The sequence below is a fragment of the Theobroma cacao genome, chromosome 5, assembly GCF_000208745.1.
Source record: "Theobroma cacao cultivar B97-61/B2 chromosome 5, Criollo_cocoa_genome_V2, whole genome shotgun sequence".
NCBI lineage: Eukaryota > Viridiplantae > Streptophyta > Magnoliopsida > Malvales > Malvaceae > Theobroma > Theobroma cacao.
Window position 1 is genome coordinate 252617 of NC_030854.1, and position 16317 is coordinate 268933.

Here is a 16317-nt window from a genome sequence, read left to right on the forward strand (position 1 = left end):
GCAACTCCACTGTTTGCTCAGTATGATGTAGAAGATTTTCTATTGACCGCCATGCTCTAGCTTCCAAGAGTCAAGTTAATTTTTCTATATGATCTTGCACATTTCAATCCACAATCATTGCTTAGAAGAACTTTAAGCAACAGGAAGAAAGGCATTTTCACTACTGACTTTGAATCAATCAAACCATACATAGAGGTAAACACGCACAGAATTTACACGTGACATATGACATAAATGACAAATGAATGATAAATACACAAAGAATCACTCAAGGGAGAATGTGGGAAAAGATTATGAAAAGAAGAAGCTAAAAGCCATAATCAGATGTAAGATTGGGTTGAAAGATTATAGCCTGAAACCATGGCTGACAGTGCCAGTGATAGAAACGCAAAGACAGACATGCTGATAGCCGAAGCTGAGGAGTCTGTGAAAATGTTGTCCTGCCCTTCTCTCATCCTGTTTGTCATTGGAATTGCCGCAGATGCTGAGGATATCAACAGGTATGCCACCACCTGCAATTAAAAACCCTTTTTCCAATCATACTTTTTTAATTTTTGGGTATATACAATTACACAGAATTAAAGCTTGTGCAATGGAAAATTTTCCCTCTTGCTTAGTTGGAACTTTTCAAATCAGACGTGCCATCTTGACTGATACCGTACTTGTAACATTTAAGAACACGTGCCAGATTGAAAGAAGGAGGCTTTCGAAAGGTAACAATCAATTCTAGGTTCCATGTCATGCCGTACAGAGTCTTTTCTAGACTCCTCTGTTTCTTCCTCATGGTTAATCTTATTCTTTCATCCCAGATTTGAGCACCATAATCGCTGCTTTGACCAAGTCTAATGTACACAACCTTTCTAAAAGTTCTATTGAAACAAATCTAGTTTTTTCCCGTTGATTCTTGGCAACCAAACACAATTTTTTATTATTAAAATAAAGTTGATGAAAGTTCTGGGAAAACCAACCTGATCACCCAGAAAGTCCACCATGGCAGAGATACGTCGCTCAAATATCTGTTTCCCTGTCGAGATCTCATGTACGTGTCTCAACGCTTGTACTCCTGTGTACAAAGTCGATAGAATTGCAATTGCCAACAAATACCTGCAAAAAGGTAACAACCCCAAAATCAAATTAAACTCTAATTTGGAATCTTTGGAATAAGTGCATGCTTTGTTTCGATTGATATGATTGGATTTTCAATAACCTGTATTCCTCATAGTTGTCGAAATTTTTCCTATCACCGTGCTTGTTGCTAGCCATGATTATGAAAGAAAGCAAAGAGAACAGCAAAGCCAATCCTCTAGCCACCAGGGATCCTCTCTTCAACAAATCCTCCCTTTTCCATCGCCTAGTAATCGCCGAGACACCGAATCCCGCCGCCGGTGTCGGATTCTCCACGTCGGCAGTGGGTGTTTCCGCGGGAACCGGCGACCCCGCGTGATTGTTCTTGGTTGGTTCATCGGGATTCGACATGTGGGAATCGAATTTAGAAATCTGAGGCTTCGAATCTCTGCTACCAGAAAACAAAATGAACAAGAAAGGCCAAAGAAGAACAGAGAAATGTGGAGACTTTTCGCGGAACAGAAACGAAACTGGGGATTGAGAAACGTTGTTTCCCGCAACTGACAACTCAGCCTTGTCGTGTCTTTCAAGGGAAGTCTTTCAAGTACGACCCTTATGTTTCGACATTCTGACACGTGTAGCAAGATTTCTTACATACTATGACGTGGCGAGAAAGGATTCCTCCAACCTGTTATGCCAGAACCAATTGAAGTTTGAGGATATACTCTTCTTTTTCTGTTCTAACAACTCGAAACTGTCTATTTATCTTAAATTATGTTTGGTCATTCTCGAGAAGCAAGTACATATCAAAGGAAGTTTCCACTGCAAGTGGAACATATTAAATCTGTTCTGCAAACGGTCATTGGCATTGGGTTCAATTCAATGGTTGAGGGAATGTTTGTTTTCTTAAAAAAGCCAAGTTAGTTGGACATCAACAAGGTAGAATGTTTATCAATTAGCTTTGCTTATTTTGGTTGTATATCTACGTAGTTACTTGGGATCTGCAGATTTCGAAACAGATACACAGAATGAGTGCATTCGTTCACTTGTTTTGAGGCCTGATAAACAATGCCTCACTTAAAACTTTGTAGCAGATTGTAAGAGTCAAATACAGGACAAATGGATGATAAATACCCGAAGAATCACTTACTGGAGGAAGTGGAAGAAGATTACAAAAAGAAAAAAAGCTAAAAAGCTATCAATTAGATGTAAGATTGGGTTGAAAGTTTATGGCCTGAAACCATGGCTGACAGTGCCAGTGATAGAAACGCCAGGAAAGACATGCTAATAGCCGCAGCTGAGGAGTCAGTGAAAATGTTGTCCAGCCCCTCTCTCATCTGGTTTGTAACTGGAATCGCTGCAGATGCTGATGATATCAACAGGTATGCCATCACCTGCAACTTAAAATATTTCAAAACCCTTGTTCCAATCGTACTTTTTAATATATTGCACTTACACCAGAATTCAAGCTTGTGCAACAAATATTCCACCCCATTGCTGGATATTCGCTGCTTGCTCAGATGGCAAAGCCGCAAAGGCATCGGTACTTTGGGTTAAAGATTGCAACTTGTCAAAGCAGACGTGCCATGTTGACTGATACTGTACCTGTAACTTTTAAGGACACGTGACAGATTGGTTTCAGCTGTCAGCAGCGCTCCAATGGACAGGAGGCTTGAAAAGGCAAATCAAATCCTAATTGTCATGTCGTGCCGTACAGAGACTTTTCTAGACTCCTCTGTTTCTTCCTTATGATTGACCAAGTAATGTACACAAACTTTCTAAAAATTCTATCAAAGAGAAAGTTTTTTTCCCATTGATTCATAGCGACCAAACAGAATTTTTTTATTGGAAAAAAGTTGACGAAAGTTCCGGAAGAACCAACCTGGTCACCCAAAAAGTCCACCATTGCACAGACACGTCGTTCAAATATCTGTTTCCCAGTCCAGATGACGTGTCTCCCCACTTGTCCTCCTGTGTACAAAAACGACAAAATTGCAATGGCCAACAAATACCTGCAAAATTTAGCAACCACAAGATCAAATGGAACTCTAATTTCCAATCTTTGAACAATCCTTGTTTCGTTTCAATATCACATGATTGGATTTACAGTTACCGGTATTCTTGATACTTGTTGAAATCTTCCCCATCTTCCTCATCACCGTGCTTGTTACTAGCCATGATTGTGAAAGAAAGAAAAGAGAACAACAATGCCAGTCCCCTAGCGACCAGGGATCCTCGCTTCAACAAATCCTCCCTTCTCCATCGGCTTGTAATCGCCGAGACACCGGACTCCACTCCCTGTGTAGGATTCTCCAAGTCTGTAGCCGTGGGCGGCGCCGGCGATACCTCGTGATTATTCTTGGTAGGTTCATCGGGGTTCGACATTGGGGAATCGAATTTAGAAACCTTAAGATTTGAGTCACCCACTGGTACCGAAACAGAACGACGATAGAGAGATGAAAGAAGAAGAGAGAAATGTGGTTAGAGTTTAAGTGAGAACTCAGACATGCACTGTCTTTTTAAGTCCGACTATTATGTTCCGACATTTTGACACGAGTTACAGGATTTCTTATATACTATGACACGGGGAGAAAGGGTTCGTCCGACCTGTTATGCCAGAAGGAGAAACCAATGGAAGTTTGGAAGATGAGCTTGTCGATGCCACCAAAACCGTTTTTTCAGTTTTTAATGAACAACGCAAATAATCTTTTTAAATAAATTTCCTATGCACCAACCTCAGCATGTCGATGCAACCTATGGTAACTATCAAAACACTATTTTTTGTCTTTTTATATTTATTTAATTTATTTTATATAAAAATAATTAAATTTATTTAATTTTAATAAAATAATAATATTATAATTTATAATATGATTTAATATATATATATATATATAAATTTCCCCATTACATACGCCTTGAAGTTGGCATCGGATTCAGTTAATACGTAATTGAACACTCTCCAATTCATTTAATTATAATAAAATTTATATTTGATGTTAAGGCAAATTTTATACATTCCGAATTCATTTTATAAACCATGCACGTTTTGCTTTTGTATATCACTGAGGCATTTGTTGAACTACGAAACGGATTTCTTGACTTGGTTTTTTTATTTAATAAAAATGAACTAATTATTTTTTATGAAAAAAGTATATAAACATCCATGCAATACAAGTTTAATTCATGTTAAATGAATATAAAACTTGAAGCTTTTTTTTTTTTTTTTATCAAATTGGCAATGGGCAATAATTAGCCACTGAACCAATACTCAATTCCTCTTTCTCACGTGCATGGTTATCAGAATCCCAATCCGAATAAGGCCTGGCCTTACGGACCCAAACACCGAATAAAATAAGTGGCCCAGCCCTGGGAGATCCAAACTTAAAGACAGGGAATAGCTAGTAAATCTGTGCATCCCCTGCGTGGAAAGCTAACAGCCCTGGCTTGGTGCCTGGTGGAACTTCCAATGTTGTGCTTGAAACCAGATTATAATAAGAAAAAGTCCTTTGGTTTTTATTTATGTTTAACAGTTTCCCTCTCGTGTCTGGAAACAGCCACGAACAGATTCTTTTCTGACCTGTCAAAGGCAGGCTGGCTCATTTAGGTGAGCCTGGGTCCCTCCTTATAATTTTGGTCAAGCATCCGACAGGACAATTACAAGGCCCGGGGCCATTTCTCTACTGGGATCCAATCAATTCTAGCCTTAAGCAGGCCCTTAGCTGTACGATCCATCTGGATAACAGCGACAAACCTCCTTTTCATTCATGTCATTTTGTTACAGAAGTTTCGAGTTCGAAAAACGGCCAAAATCTATGTCGTAAGCTTCCCATCCAGTTTGATTGGCGAATGGTAATGCAAATCCAATCTTTGCACATACAATTTCTTCTTTCCTTGGATGTGACACTATACCTACAATCAAGGTTCATCTATAGATCACTATTTGGTTCTTAATTATCTTTTCAATGAGTTAGTTTTTCCATCCAACACCACGCATGTGAGCTTTTTGGCTAACACTAGGCATAGACATGTTAGACACCATAACTGAAGAAGCTAAATGATTTCATGGTCCCTAAAATTAAATATACTAGGGAAAGGCCCGCACAATGCTGCCAGGTCTGACCAACTTAAAGTGAAGTAAAATCCAAAAATACAAAGATAACTCAAGAGCAGTGAGAGTTTAAATCTTAAAGAACATAAATTCAAAAAGTTTGAAATCAACCTAAAGTTTGAAATCAATTTCAATTAGGACACTTGTCAACACTCATTGCTCTCAATTCCTCGAAACAACTTTTAATAACAGTATAGATAATAATAATAATATTATTATTATTATAATATTTGTAGTTTTTTTTTTTTTTTGAGATAAGTTACTATTAATCTTTTACTGCATGTCCTTTGGGTAAAACGACATTGTAAGGTGCAGTAGAAGGGTAGAATCCCAAACCATCAGCTTTTTACTAACGGAGATCACGTGAAAAATCATGGAATTGGTCTCACGGGATCAACGACAAAAGGCTTTGGCGTGGGTTAGGGAGGGGTGTAAGAAAGGAACAAACGCAGTGAATTAAGGGCCGTTGAGTCCGGCTGCTAGTAACTGCATGTGGTCCTGTGGACCTCACTTGTTTTATTCTCTGCCGCTTTCTTCCGTGTCCCTGGGGTCCACCTCCTGGCTCTTCTGTTCAACCTTCCACAGCTCGAAGCCCACTCCTCCACGTGGCCTGTTCTCAGATTACCAGCCACTAAACCCAACTCCCGCCATCGTAAACTCGTCTTATCCAAGTAAAGTTTTGTTAGGAATTTTCATTCTTGTAAATTTTTAATTACAGATAACCTGCCCGGCTGGCAGCAGCTATGGCAGGTGGTAACTGCCAACTAAACCAAAAGGGCGCAACGGGCCAACTGCCGAGTAATGTGTAAGGACACTTTTGACGAAGCGAGTAACTCAGAAGGGTTCAGTGGGTCACGGGGGAAATCCGAGTTTATGACTACTGTATTTCACGATTCAGAATTACAGCCAAAAGTATAACAACGGCTAGCGCGGCGCCCACTGCGCGCGCCCACTGCCTCTGATTACAATGGTCCCTTTGGCTTAGGGTGGCTCGCCCACCCGCTTATAATGTTCCCTAGAGGCTTTCCTTTTCTTCTTGTTCCTTTCCTTTTGTGCAATAATTATTTAGATACTCTAGCTACTCTCAGAGCATGCACGCCCTATAATAACTTAAATTTTATTATAATTAAAAGTTTTATTGTCTTAATGTTATCTAAACTAAATTTTAAAATATTTTAATTTTATTTAGTCGAATCAAGTAATACAAATATCCAATTACGAGATACTCATTAATATTTTTATTAGTTGAAATCAAATTAAACCATTTAAACATCAAGAATAATTTAATTTATAATTTGTACAATTATTAGTATTATTATGTTAACACTCACGAAATTCAAAATATCTCTCTCTCTATATATACACGATATTAAATATAAAACCTATTTTATAAATATGAAGTATTTCATATAACATTCTTCATCGCTCCCTAAAAAGAAATAGTTACAATAAAATACTTCCCACCTTAATTGAAGAATACCCAAGTTGCAAGAAACTGTTAACACTTAAATTTTTTAAAAATTTATTTATAGTTTATTTAACTAGTCAGTGAGAAGCATAGAGCTGAAAATTTTATTCATAGAATCTGTTGTAGAAAACTATATTCATTGGTCAACCCATTATTTACAGTTGCAGTATGGAACCTGTTTTCTTATACTTTGTTTAATCAAATGAAATGCTTACTTACTTTAATTAATCATAAATTATTAATTTATGAAGAAAAAAGACATTATTATAATTAAGATTATTTCAAAAAAAATCTAGTGTGATAATAAAGATTAACAAAATCCTTTTCGTTCACAATTTTAGAAAGATAAAAATCCATCAACAATTTTTGTTAAATTAAGGTTTGGGTTTGGTTGGAATTTGGACACCAACAAAACAATTGTTCCCATTGCAATATTGGGAGCAGCACAAGTACTTTTCCATCTGAAGTTAAATACTTAGGTGAGATTAATAATTTTTTTTAGTGGATTAAGTAAACGTCCTATTTATATTTTTATTAATGAGATTTATACACAATTTTTGTATAATATTTACACATTATCATTTAATTATAAAGTATTGTTTTATAAATATATAAAAATAATTTATTGTTAATGAGATCACAATATTTAATATATTGATAATATATAAAATTTATACAAGCCAATATAAATATTTTATTTATTTTTAATAGGGAAAATTAATGATCTATCAAGTGTGTGTGTGTTTTTTCGTTGAGTTCCGAACGTAAAAGAAAAGCAAGTTGGAATGGCAAATTTGGAAATAAAGGAGAAATGCGATAGCAATTGAAACGGAAAGGGGACCTGACTTCCCAGATTTGAACGCAGCTGAATTCTATCTTATCCGCGTGGAAACCGGCTAGAGCCGGTCACCACGCGGCGCTAGTCTCCATCCCCAAAATCCCCAATTTTATCTCCTTCTTGGAAAATCCCCATGTTCCCTTTTTCTCTCAATAAGGAGGAAAGCGAAACCCCCAAATATCCATTCTTTCTCTCTCTCTCTCTCTCTCTCTCTCTCTCTCTCCGTCTTCTTCCCCTGAGTAAAACTAAAAACCCCAGGAGGAGCAGCAGCAGCAGCAGCAGCAAAGCAATGGCCGCCCCCTCCCACTCTCTCACTCCATAAGCAAGCTAGAGCTATCCCCATTGAAAGATGCATTCCTCTTTTGCCCTTCCTTTCCATTTCTATTTCCCAATTCCTTCCTGTCCTTCTCTCTCCAGAGCTCTCGTCGGCGCCAACCACACCTCCGCTCGCTTCTGCTCTCGTTAACGCCGCCTTCCTCTCCTTTCGTCTTCTACAGATTTGGCCTTTTTTTTCTGATATAAATTTTTTTCCCTTTTATCAAAATTTTACTACGAAAGATACAATTCAACAGTAAAAAGAAGAAAAAAAAACCCAAGCTTTTTTGAGTTTCTGTTTTGTGTATAGTTACTGCTGCCATGGAACCTACCTCAGGGAAGCCGAGCCTTTTGAGGAATATTCTTGCGCGGGCGCTTTTGTTTGGTGTTATCGTCATAGTCGTCCGATTCGCTTACGTGGTCACGATCACCGGCGAATCCTGCAATATCGGCGACTTCTGCTTCTTCTCCTTGCCCCAGAATCTCAACTTTGTCATACCGGGTTCCGGTGCGGGAGTCTCCGCTGTCATCGGAAACGACGCTGTTCCCCGATCTAATCCTCGCCGCGATCTCTACACCAGCAAAGAATGGATCAAAGCTGTTCATTTCTATTCTTCGATTTTCCAAGATCTGGTCTCTGAGGGATACCTCACGCCCCACTCCAAGTCTCTCTGCGTAGAGACTCCCTCCGGACAGGACGTTTTCGCCTTGAAAGAGATTGGCGTCGAGGACTCCGTCGGGATTTTTAAGAAAGCGGCCAAGCCTTTGGTAATTAAAGGGGAGGGGCATCTGATTCCTTTTAATGATAATACTTTTGACTTCATATTCTCCGGCGGGGCCCGCCTCGATGTATCGGCTCGACCGTCAGAATTTGCATCAGAGATCGCTCGTACGCTGAAGCCGGAAGGGTTTGCGTTGGTTCACATCAAAGCTAATGATACTTATAGTTTCAATTCATTTCTTGATTTGTTCAATTCTTGCAAGTTAGTCAAAATGCATGGGATTGATGGTTTCGATTCATCAATGCCTTATATTAGAGAAATTGTATTGAAGAAAGAGTTTGATATTCTTCACCATGGGGACAGAAAGATTCCCGATGGTAATTCTTATAATAAGTGCCCCGTTCCGGGGCACAAACGGGAATTAGTCCAGAAGGCAGAGCCGCTGATTGAGGAGGAGCCCTTAAAGCCGTGGATTACCTTGAAAAGGAATATAAACAACATAAAGTATTTGCCATCAATGGTTGATATGAGTTTCAAGAACAGGTATGTTTATGTTGATGTTGGGGCTAGGAGTTATGGTTCTAGTATTGGAAGCTGGTTCAGGAAACAATACCCCAAACAGAACAAAACCTTTCATGTCTATGCTATTGAGGCTGACAAACATTTTCATAAACAATATGAATTGAAGAAGAAGAGAGTTACATTGTTGCCTTATGCGGCGTGGGTTAGGAATGAGTCACTGTCTTTTGAGATTAATGGCGATCCTGGCCAGGAAGAAGTGAACGAGCTTAAGGATAAAGGCAGAGGGATGGGCAGAATTCAACCCGTGAAATCGAGGCAAGGTGAATTTACTGGTGAGGTGGATGAGATTCAGGGGTTTGATTTTGCAGAGTGGTTGAAGAACACTGTTACAGAGAGGGATTTTGTGGTGATGAAGATGGATGTTGAAGGAACTGAATTCGACTTGATTCCGAGGTTGTTTGAAACGGGGGCAATTTGTCTGATTGATGAGATTTTTCTTGAATGCCATTATAATAGGTGGCAGAGATGTTGCCCTGGTCAGAGGAGTACAAAATATGAGAAAAATTACGGCCAATGCTTGGAACTGTTTACTTCCCTTAGAAAAAGTGGAGTTCTTGTTCATCAGTGGTGGTGACTGGTACCAAGTGCTAACTCTGCATGTTCTGTAATGTTGTTTTTTTTTTTCTTCCTCCCCCTTAGAGACCATAGGTTTTTTCTTTTTCATCATTTTCAGGTTCCTTTTTTGTGTTGGTACAATTCTTGTTCAGGTTCCTTTCATTGTAAGAGATGTAGCTGCAAATCAAAATTTATCTTGTAGCTGCTTGTTTCATTGATCTTCATTTAGGCCTGCAGGTGATTTTTTGCATGTGTATGGTTTTATTTTATTACGTGTAGAAGCTGGCAGGTGATTTCTGACTACCGGCATCTAGAGATTGAGTTGCATTAAAAGTTTTGGGCATTGGAAAATGTTCATCTAGAAGATTGACCGTTTTTAATCATTCATTTCTCATACAGCTTGACTGACAACTATCATATGCAGATTCTGCATGAAACCCTTTCTTCTTACATTACATGTAGGTTGAAGCATAGCCATGAGTAGCACAAATAGTTTAGAGGTGGTAGAAGATCAATTTAATGGAAATTGCTCGAATACCTTTGTGAGCTCACCCCCTTTCATCAATTCAAGGCCTTTGATTATCCTTTAAAGTCTTCTTAACTTTGAATGGTTTGCAAAGTTTGCTTCCATTTTTGCATTTTAATGACAGGAAATCACGCTAGTGTACTACTTATTCCAAGTAATCTGCATGTTGTAGCCAATATGCAGCAAAATTAAGCTTCGGTGGGAAATGGTTGGGTTAAATGGAGTTGAACCATTCTTTTGTTCCTGTAGCAGATTACTTGCTGCTTCATTTGGTTTTATCCTAAAAAAGAAAGTAGCCTTTGGTGGGTATCAACTATCAAATTAAAAAGCAGAGCATTTCTTTTCGTGGCCAACTCTGTTTCATATTCTGGATTTATGATAGGGTAGGTGCCTTGAAGGTGTGGTTATGGCTTAAGCCCATCTGTTCATCATTAGTCTTTGGACTTGGTGTGTCGAGGAGATGCTTGGTATCTTGCTTTTGTGAAAGTCCTTATTATAGCACATGGATTGTGGTCACGGCCGGACCTATGTGGGAAGGTGTCACGTAACATTATTCACTTTCTAAAATATTTTAATTTTTATATAATTTATTTAAGATTTATGATAGTCGATATATTAATGAATTTATTATTTATTTTACAATTTTATAGGAAATGGGATCAAAGACTCAAAGTAAAAGTGATTTATCAAAAAATAATTTATATATTAATATTTAAATGCTATAAGGAAAGATAAAATAAATTTTTTTTAATTAATTTGACAATTTGAGTTTATAACTATAATCTAATTAATAGAAAATAGTATTACATCTCAAATAATATCTTGAAATTGTGAATCTTTCTTTTTGTGATTTATTTTGTAGATATATTATATGATTATTTAATTTTTGTATTTAACTTTAAATGATTTGTAGATGCTTATATTTAGTTTTAATGAATAAATAGAAAATTATCATATTGTTAGTTACTGAATCTGATAATTTGCTATGTAAATTTATATTTTATTTTAATTCTAATATTTTAATTTATGCTAATGAATAGTAATTTTTAACAAGTTTTATAATTTTATACAAGTAAGCTATAGAAAGATATTTAAAAAGAAAAAAAAATTATTTCACAAGACTCAAATATCGAACAACAATAAAATTTTATTAACGATGATGCTCAACAATATTCTTTTAAGTAAAATCGTGTTGAATTTGATCTAAATATTCTTACGGCAGATCTTAAATCGAGAAAATAAATTTCTAAATACCATTACACCATTCAAAAATTTTTCTAAATTCGCCCATTGCTGTGGCTGTGGTACATCATTTCTTTGACTTCTCGTTGTGCCTTTCAACCGTCATCCCCTTTTAAAATGCCACTCACATTGCTTACTCTAAGAGAGAATTCGGAGAAACCCCTGTTGGAGCTTGGAAGCAGTGGCTGAAAGTGGCAACTAGCAAGCCTGAATGGTCCATTCCTAAGTAACAAATTTCTATGTAAAAACACTAATCAAACCTCTGGCACTGCAGAGCATTCATGTAGCAAATGGCCAAAAGCTGATATTCCAAGCTTTGAACAAAGAACGACAAACTCAAAAACAAAACAGGGTACAACTATGTTTATTTTGTCTTTTATTACTTGGGTACAAATAAAAACATTCAAAGAAACCCATCAAGGTTTGCTATTTTAACTTAAGAACATTTAATTTAAGTGGTAAAAGAAACAGAAAAGATGAAGAATGGAGATGGAGGGTAAGTTAGTCATTAAGGATATGTTGAGCGAAAAGAGCTCTGCATGGAAGAGTCACGACGTGGAGAACAGAGATGAAACTGAAAAACAAGACAGATACGAGGAGCGTGCCGTTTTTTATTCTTAAAAGTCCAAAATGTGGTTAATTGCTTTATAGTAGATAAACCAAAGGCATGTCCTCCCGTAAGCCATGACTGGTTCACCCCTCTCACAGTCTCTGTGTCCCTCTTAAATAAGAAAAAGCTGTTTTTTTTTTTTTTAATTTTATCAAGCCTTTTTATATAGTAATAAAAGTAAAATGATGGCCTTGAGTTCTCCTCTGGCTCTCCATGCATTTAAATTTTGAGCCTCCGGGGTCGCCTCCAACACCATATCTCCTCCATTTTGGGGCTTGCTTTTTCCCGGAAAATATCCGCGGCATCCATAGCCTTTCGGTGCGGGTGCCTCGGTGCTGCCTTCTCGTCCTTCTCCTTTGATACTTTGAACCCAACATGGGTGCCTGCTGCAGTACACAAATCAAGTACAACGGTTGCCGCCCTCACGAACATGATTTGGAGGAGATAGAAGACAGGGTCGCCCACGAGGACGGTGATACCACTATTCGACGCGATGGGGCCATCGTGAGATTCCAGGGATCCTCTTCCTACACATCTATGTACACCCGACAGGGGAAAAAAGGGGTCAATCAGGACGCCATGACCGTTTGGGAGGTGAGTTTCCAATCAATATTCCAACTGCCTTCTTTTCGCTTTTTGTTTGCATTAACCCCTAAAAGGTCCTTCAAATCGTGGTTGGTCAATGCCTAATCAAAAAATTTTTATCTAACGAATATGATTCATGGGGGTCATATATGGTTTTCTTCTGCTTTTGCAATCTGCGTTAGATATTCTAAGTTTTTGTTGACGTGAGAATTTCCATTGTAACGTTAGAAATTGGGTGGTGATCGTCTCCTTTTCTTCTTTCTTTTTCTTTTACATGCATGCCCTGTTTTACAGACGACCTTTCTGAAAGTGATGCATGACCTTCGTCTGAGATTGACAGATTGTGAGAAAATTTCTTGATTGTCTTTATCTTGTTTGCTTGACGATTTCTCCCTGTTTTAGATTCTTTCTGTTTGCTCTTGTCGTCTAGAGCATGAATTCAATTGATCATCAATATTTGACATTTCGTTAAATATTGATTGTTCAGAAATTTAGTTGGTAATCTCATATGATAGTTGGTGCAAAATACCTTGTTCCAACCAAGACCAACATTACTGACAAAATCAAATTATCTGGTGAATCATGATGGGTTTACCTAATAAATCACTCTTATCAGCTCTCAAAGACTGAGGACTAAAGAAGAATCTGTATACCAGATTGTCAATGGGGTAAATGGAGGAAGATCTATTTCTGGTGGGAGCTTAAGTTATCAGCTTGTGTTTGTAAACGAATTAGTCTCATACTTCTAGGCCAGGGCATGCATACAAATTCTTTCTGAATCAACTAAATATACACATGTTTCATTTCTGATATTTATCTGGGTTTTAACTCAAAAATAATTGGTTAATTATTCAATGCATGGAACTAAGACATTCAAACTTGATCCAGAACTTTATGGGTGAGAAGAATGTGTTCTTCTGCGGTGTGTTTGACGGTCATGGTGCATCAGGTCACAGGATTGCGCGCTATATATGTGACACCTTACCCCTCAAGCTCTCTTCAGTCATCAGAGCATCACAACCTGATGCCTGCCAAGAAAATGTTGATGCTGTTGCCGTTGGACAAAATCATGGTAAAGATGATAGCACTGGTGTTAACAAAGACAGTGACAAGGAAGACAGCAATCACAATGAGATCTTATCTTCTTGGGAGGCAAGTTTGATTCAAGCTTTCGGAGAAGTGGATGAAGATCTTATGTTGGAAGAGTCTCTTGATAGTTACTGCAGTGGTACGACAGCTGTAATTATTGTTAAGCAGGTATACTGTCAAATGCAGCTCGCAGCTCTTTTTGGTAGATAGAAGATACTGCTAGTAGATTAAAATATTATTCATGGTTTCTTCTTTTTTTGATTTCAGGCTGAACACTTAATAGTTTCAAACTTGGGGGATTCTCGTGCCGTTCTTTGCACTAGAGACGACACAAACCAACTTGTTCCCGTCCAACTCACAGTTGATTTGAAACCTAGCATACCAAGTGAGTATTTTTTCTGATATTCACGTAGCCTATCAAACCATACTATCTAATTGATATTAAGTTTCTGTCTCCCTCTCTTTGTGTGTGTTTGTATTTTAGGTGAAGCTGAAAGAATCCAAAGGTACGGTGGCAGGGTCTTTGCAATGGACGAAGAACCAAATGTACAAAGAGTGTGGATGCCCAATCAAGATTACCCTGGTCTAGCCATGGCAAGGGCTTTTGGGGATTTCTGCCTGAAGGATCATGGTCTCAGCTCAATCCCTCAAGTTTCTTATAGAAGGCTTACAAGCAAAGACGAATTTGTAGTGCTAGCAACTGATGGGGTAAGAAAGCAAATTTTGACATATATATGTCTGTTCTAGAAATCTTGAACTTTTTGTTAGTATTGTTTGATGCTTAAATGAATCTTCAGGTATAAACAAGCATAAGATATTATGAACAGTAACTTAATGGCTGAAAATGACAGTATTGTTCTGAGGAAAGTATCCTTCTAGCAAGCATAAGATTGTACGGAAAAGCTTTATACTACCGTTGGTTCAATAAATCTGATTATCCCCTCCCTCCAAACCCCAAAAACAGAATTCAGTTATGAATTTAGCCCTGTGCTGGGCGTCTAGCTTATCCGAACTTCGGCTGTAAGCTTATGACATCAAATTTTGCAGGTGTGGGATGTGCTAACCAACAATGAGGTCATAAGAATAGTTGCTTCGGTAAAGAAACGATCCATAGCAGCTAAACTTCTGGTATATTATGCTGTTCAAACATGGAGAACCAAGTATCCAGGTTCCAAGGTCGATGATTGTGCGGTCGTATGCTTATTCCTGAAAAAACGACCATTCGTATCAAGATCCTTTTCTGACATGAGGCAGCACACAGGAAGCCATCTAGACGTTACAGATTCTAGCATTTCTAAAGACAAGAAAACTGATGAAGGCGAGACCGTAATAAATTGCAGTATTACTATGGACCCGAAGGCCCTTGATAAATTAAAATAGAGTAAATACTTACATGAAGCGTTCTCGGCTTGGCAGTCAGAGTCGGAGGATATTAGTTCAGGATTTTGGAGGAACCGAAGCCAAATGGTAATCTCTAACGATTTTCCAAACTGGACAATGAGGTTTTCCTGGTATTGGAGGCATTGAGAATTTTACAAGTTAAAAGTATACTCAGTGTGATAGAAGTCCTCATTTTGGAGGGAGGGGAAATAGTATATGCCTATTCTCTTCGACTTCCATTTATAAATAGTCAGAATTTGATAAAAATTTGATGCAACTCTAGCACTTTTGCCCAGTGATCTTGTACATGATTTCAATGGATTTTGGAGATTTGTAAAAACCCTGTGCACAAGTTGTCCCATGGGTCGTAGCATTGATCAAGGCCCGGATTATGATTTTTCTTTCTTCAATAAAATTAGAACTGGGAATCATTGGAGTTCTCCATCTCTGAAAAGCTAGTCATTGACCAAATTCTCCAAACGTAAAACAACTTCCAACCAGCTTCACCCTCTGCAATATTTCGAGGAAAGGGGATCGACCTGAGCTGACCCTGGTGTTGTACGTTTTCCAGAGAGGCTGTTGCACCCAATTAAGCACCCTTTTGGATGAACTTGAACAAAATATGAACTGACCCCCTCATCGACGACTTATATCAACAAAAAATGTAGGATCAGCTCCACCGCCAACAAACGAGTCGAGTACATGGAGGAAACTGTGACAGAGGCAGCTAATACCGCACAGGTTCTAAAGTCTATCGACAAAGATTTTGATCTCATTCTAGTTGAAAGGAGACACGATGAGGAGTCCCTAATGCTTATATTCCTATCAGAATGCACTGAGATGGCAGAGCTGGGTGCGATTGGAGACTTGCTAGTTTCTTCAGATTTTGAGAGCATGGCATCAGTAGCAGGCTTTCAGTGATAGAGGAAATGGTTAAGAGCCCAAAATATATACCATATCCAAGCATGTTTAGGTAAATAGAAATACAACATCTCACACCTTCCCCCCTATTATTTTTCTTCCCTCTTATTACTAGCCTTTTCCAAAGTCTTTCTGCTTCCGCTATCCAACACTGACGAGAACATTATTCTACTCCCTATTAATACATTAGGAGAAATGAAAAAGAACATAGATGCTCAGAATGCAGTTCTGGGTTCCTTTTATGAATTTGTTACGATAAAGTAAGCAGCAAGCAATATGGAGAACATTACAAATGAAAATGAGAAGAA

The 16317-nt window shown here is 38.0% G+C and overlaps 4 protein-coding genes across 4 annotated transcripts; 2 read left to right on the forward strand and 2 right to left on the reverse strand.

The window, feature by feature from the left end:
- On the reverse strand, positions 132-1945 carry LOC18597440 (CASP-like protein 4B1). The gene is made up of 3 exons (XM_007026486.2): positions 1208-1945; positions 969-1104; positions 132-512 (listed from the first exon to the last, which is right to left on the reverse strand). Exons 1-3 carry the CDS (start codon positions 1474-1476, stop codon positions 321-323), a joined length of 597 nt encoding a protein of 198 aa, XP_007026548.1. The 5' UTR covers positions 1477-1945; the 3' UTR covers positions 132-320.
- Positions 2046-3450, reverse strand: LOC18597441 (CASP-like protein 4B1). Its single transcript, XM_007026487.2, has 3 exons — positions 3179-3450; positions 2948-3077; positions 2046-2459 (listed from the first exon to the last, which is right to left on the reverse strand). The coding sequence occupies exons 1-3, from the start codon at positions 3448-3450 to the stop codon at positions 2268-2270; spliced, it is 594 nt and encodes a 197-aa protein (XP_007026549.2). The 3' UTR covers positions 2046-2267.
- On the forward strand, positions 7611-9969 carry LOC18597442. The gene has a single exon (XM_007026488.2). It carries the CDS (start codon positions 8119-8121, stop codon positions 9673-9675), a length of 1557 nt encoding a protein of 518 aa, XP_007026550.2. The 5' UTR covers positions 7611-8118; the 3' UTR covers positions 9676-9969.
- On the forward strand, positions 12231-15383 carry LOC18597443 (probable protein phosphatase 2C 65). The gene is given in 6 exon segments (XM_018120794.1): positions 12231-12628; positions 13508-13876; positions 13976-14093; positions 14193-14416; positions 14756-15082; positions 15084-15383. Coding segments are annotated over 6 exon segments (1353 nt in total). The 5' UTR covers positions 12231-12409; the 3' UTR covers positions 15180-15383.

Excerpts from the sequence above, each read along its gene's own strand:
- LOC18597440 (XM_007026486.2), bottom strand. The coding sequence starts at position 1,476 with ATGTCGAATCCCGATGAACCAACCAAGAACAATCACGCGGGGTCGCCG. Across the intron at positions 1,105-1,207 it reads GACAACTATGAGGAATACAG|GTATTTGTTGGCAATTGCAA; the intron begins GTTATTGAAAAT and ends ACCTTTTTGCAG. Across the intron at positions 513-968 it reads TGGACTTTCTGGGTGATCAG|GTGGTGGCATACCTGTTGAT; the intron begins GTTGGTTTTCCC and ends TTTTAATTGCAG.
- LOC18597441 (XM_007026487.2), bottom strand. The coding sequence starts at position 3,450 with ATGTCGAACCCCGATGAACCTACCAAGAATAATCACGAGGTATCGCCG. Across the intron at positions 3,078-3,178 it reads AACAAGTATCAAGAATACCG|GTATTTGTTGGCCATTGCAA; the intron begins GTAACTGTAAAT and ends TAAATTTTGCAG. Across the intron at positions 2,460-2,947 it reads TGGACTTTTTGGGTGACCAG|GTGATGGCATACCTGTTGAT; the intron begins GTTGGTTCTTCC and ends TTTAAGTTGCAG.
- LOC18597442 (XM_007026488.2), top strand. The coding sequence starts at position 8,119 with ATGGAACCTACCTCAGGGAAGCCGAGCCTTTTGAGGAATATTCTTGCG.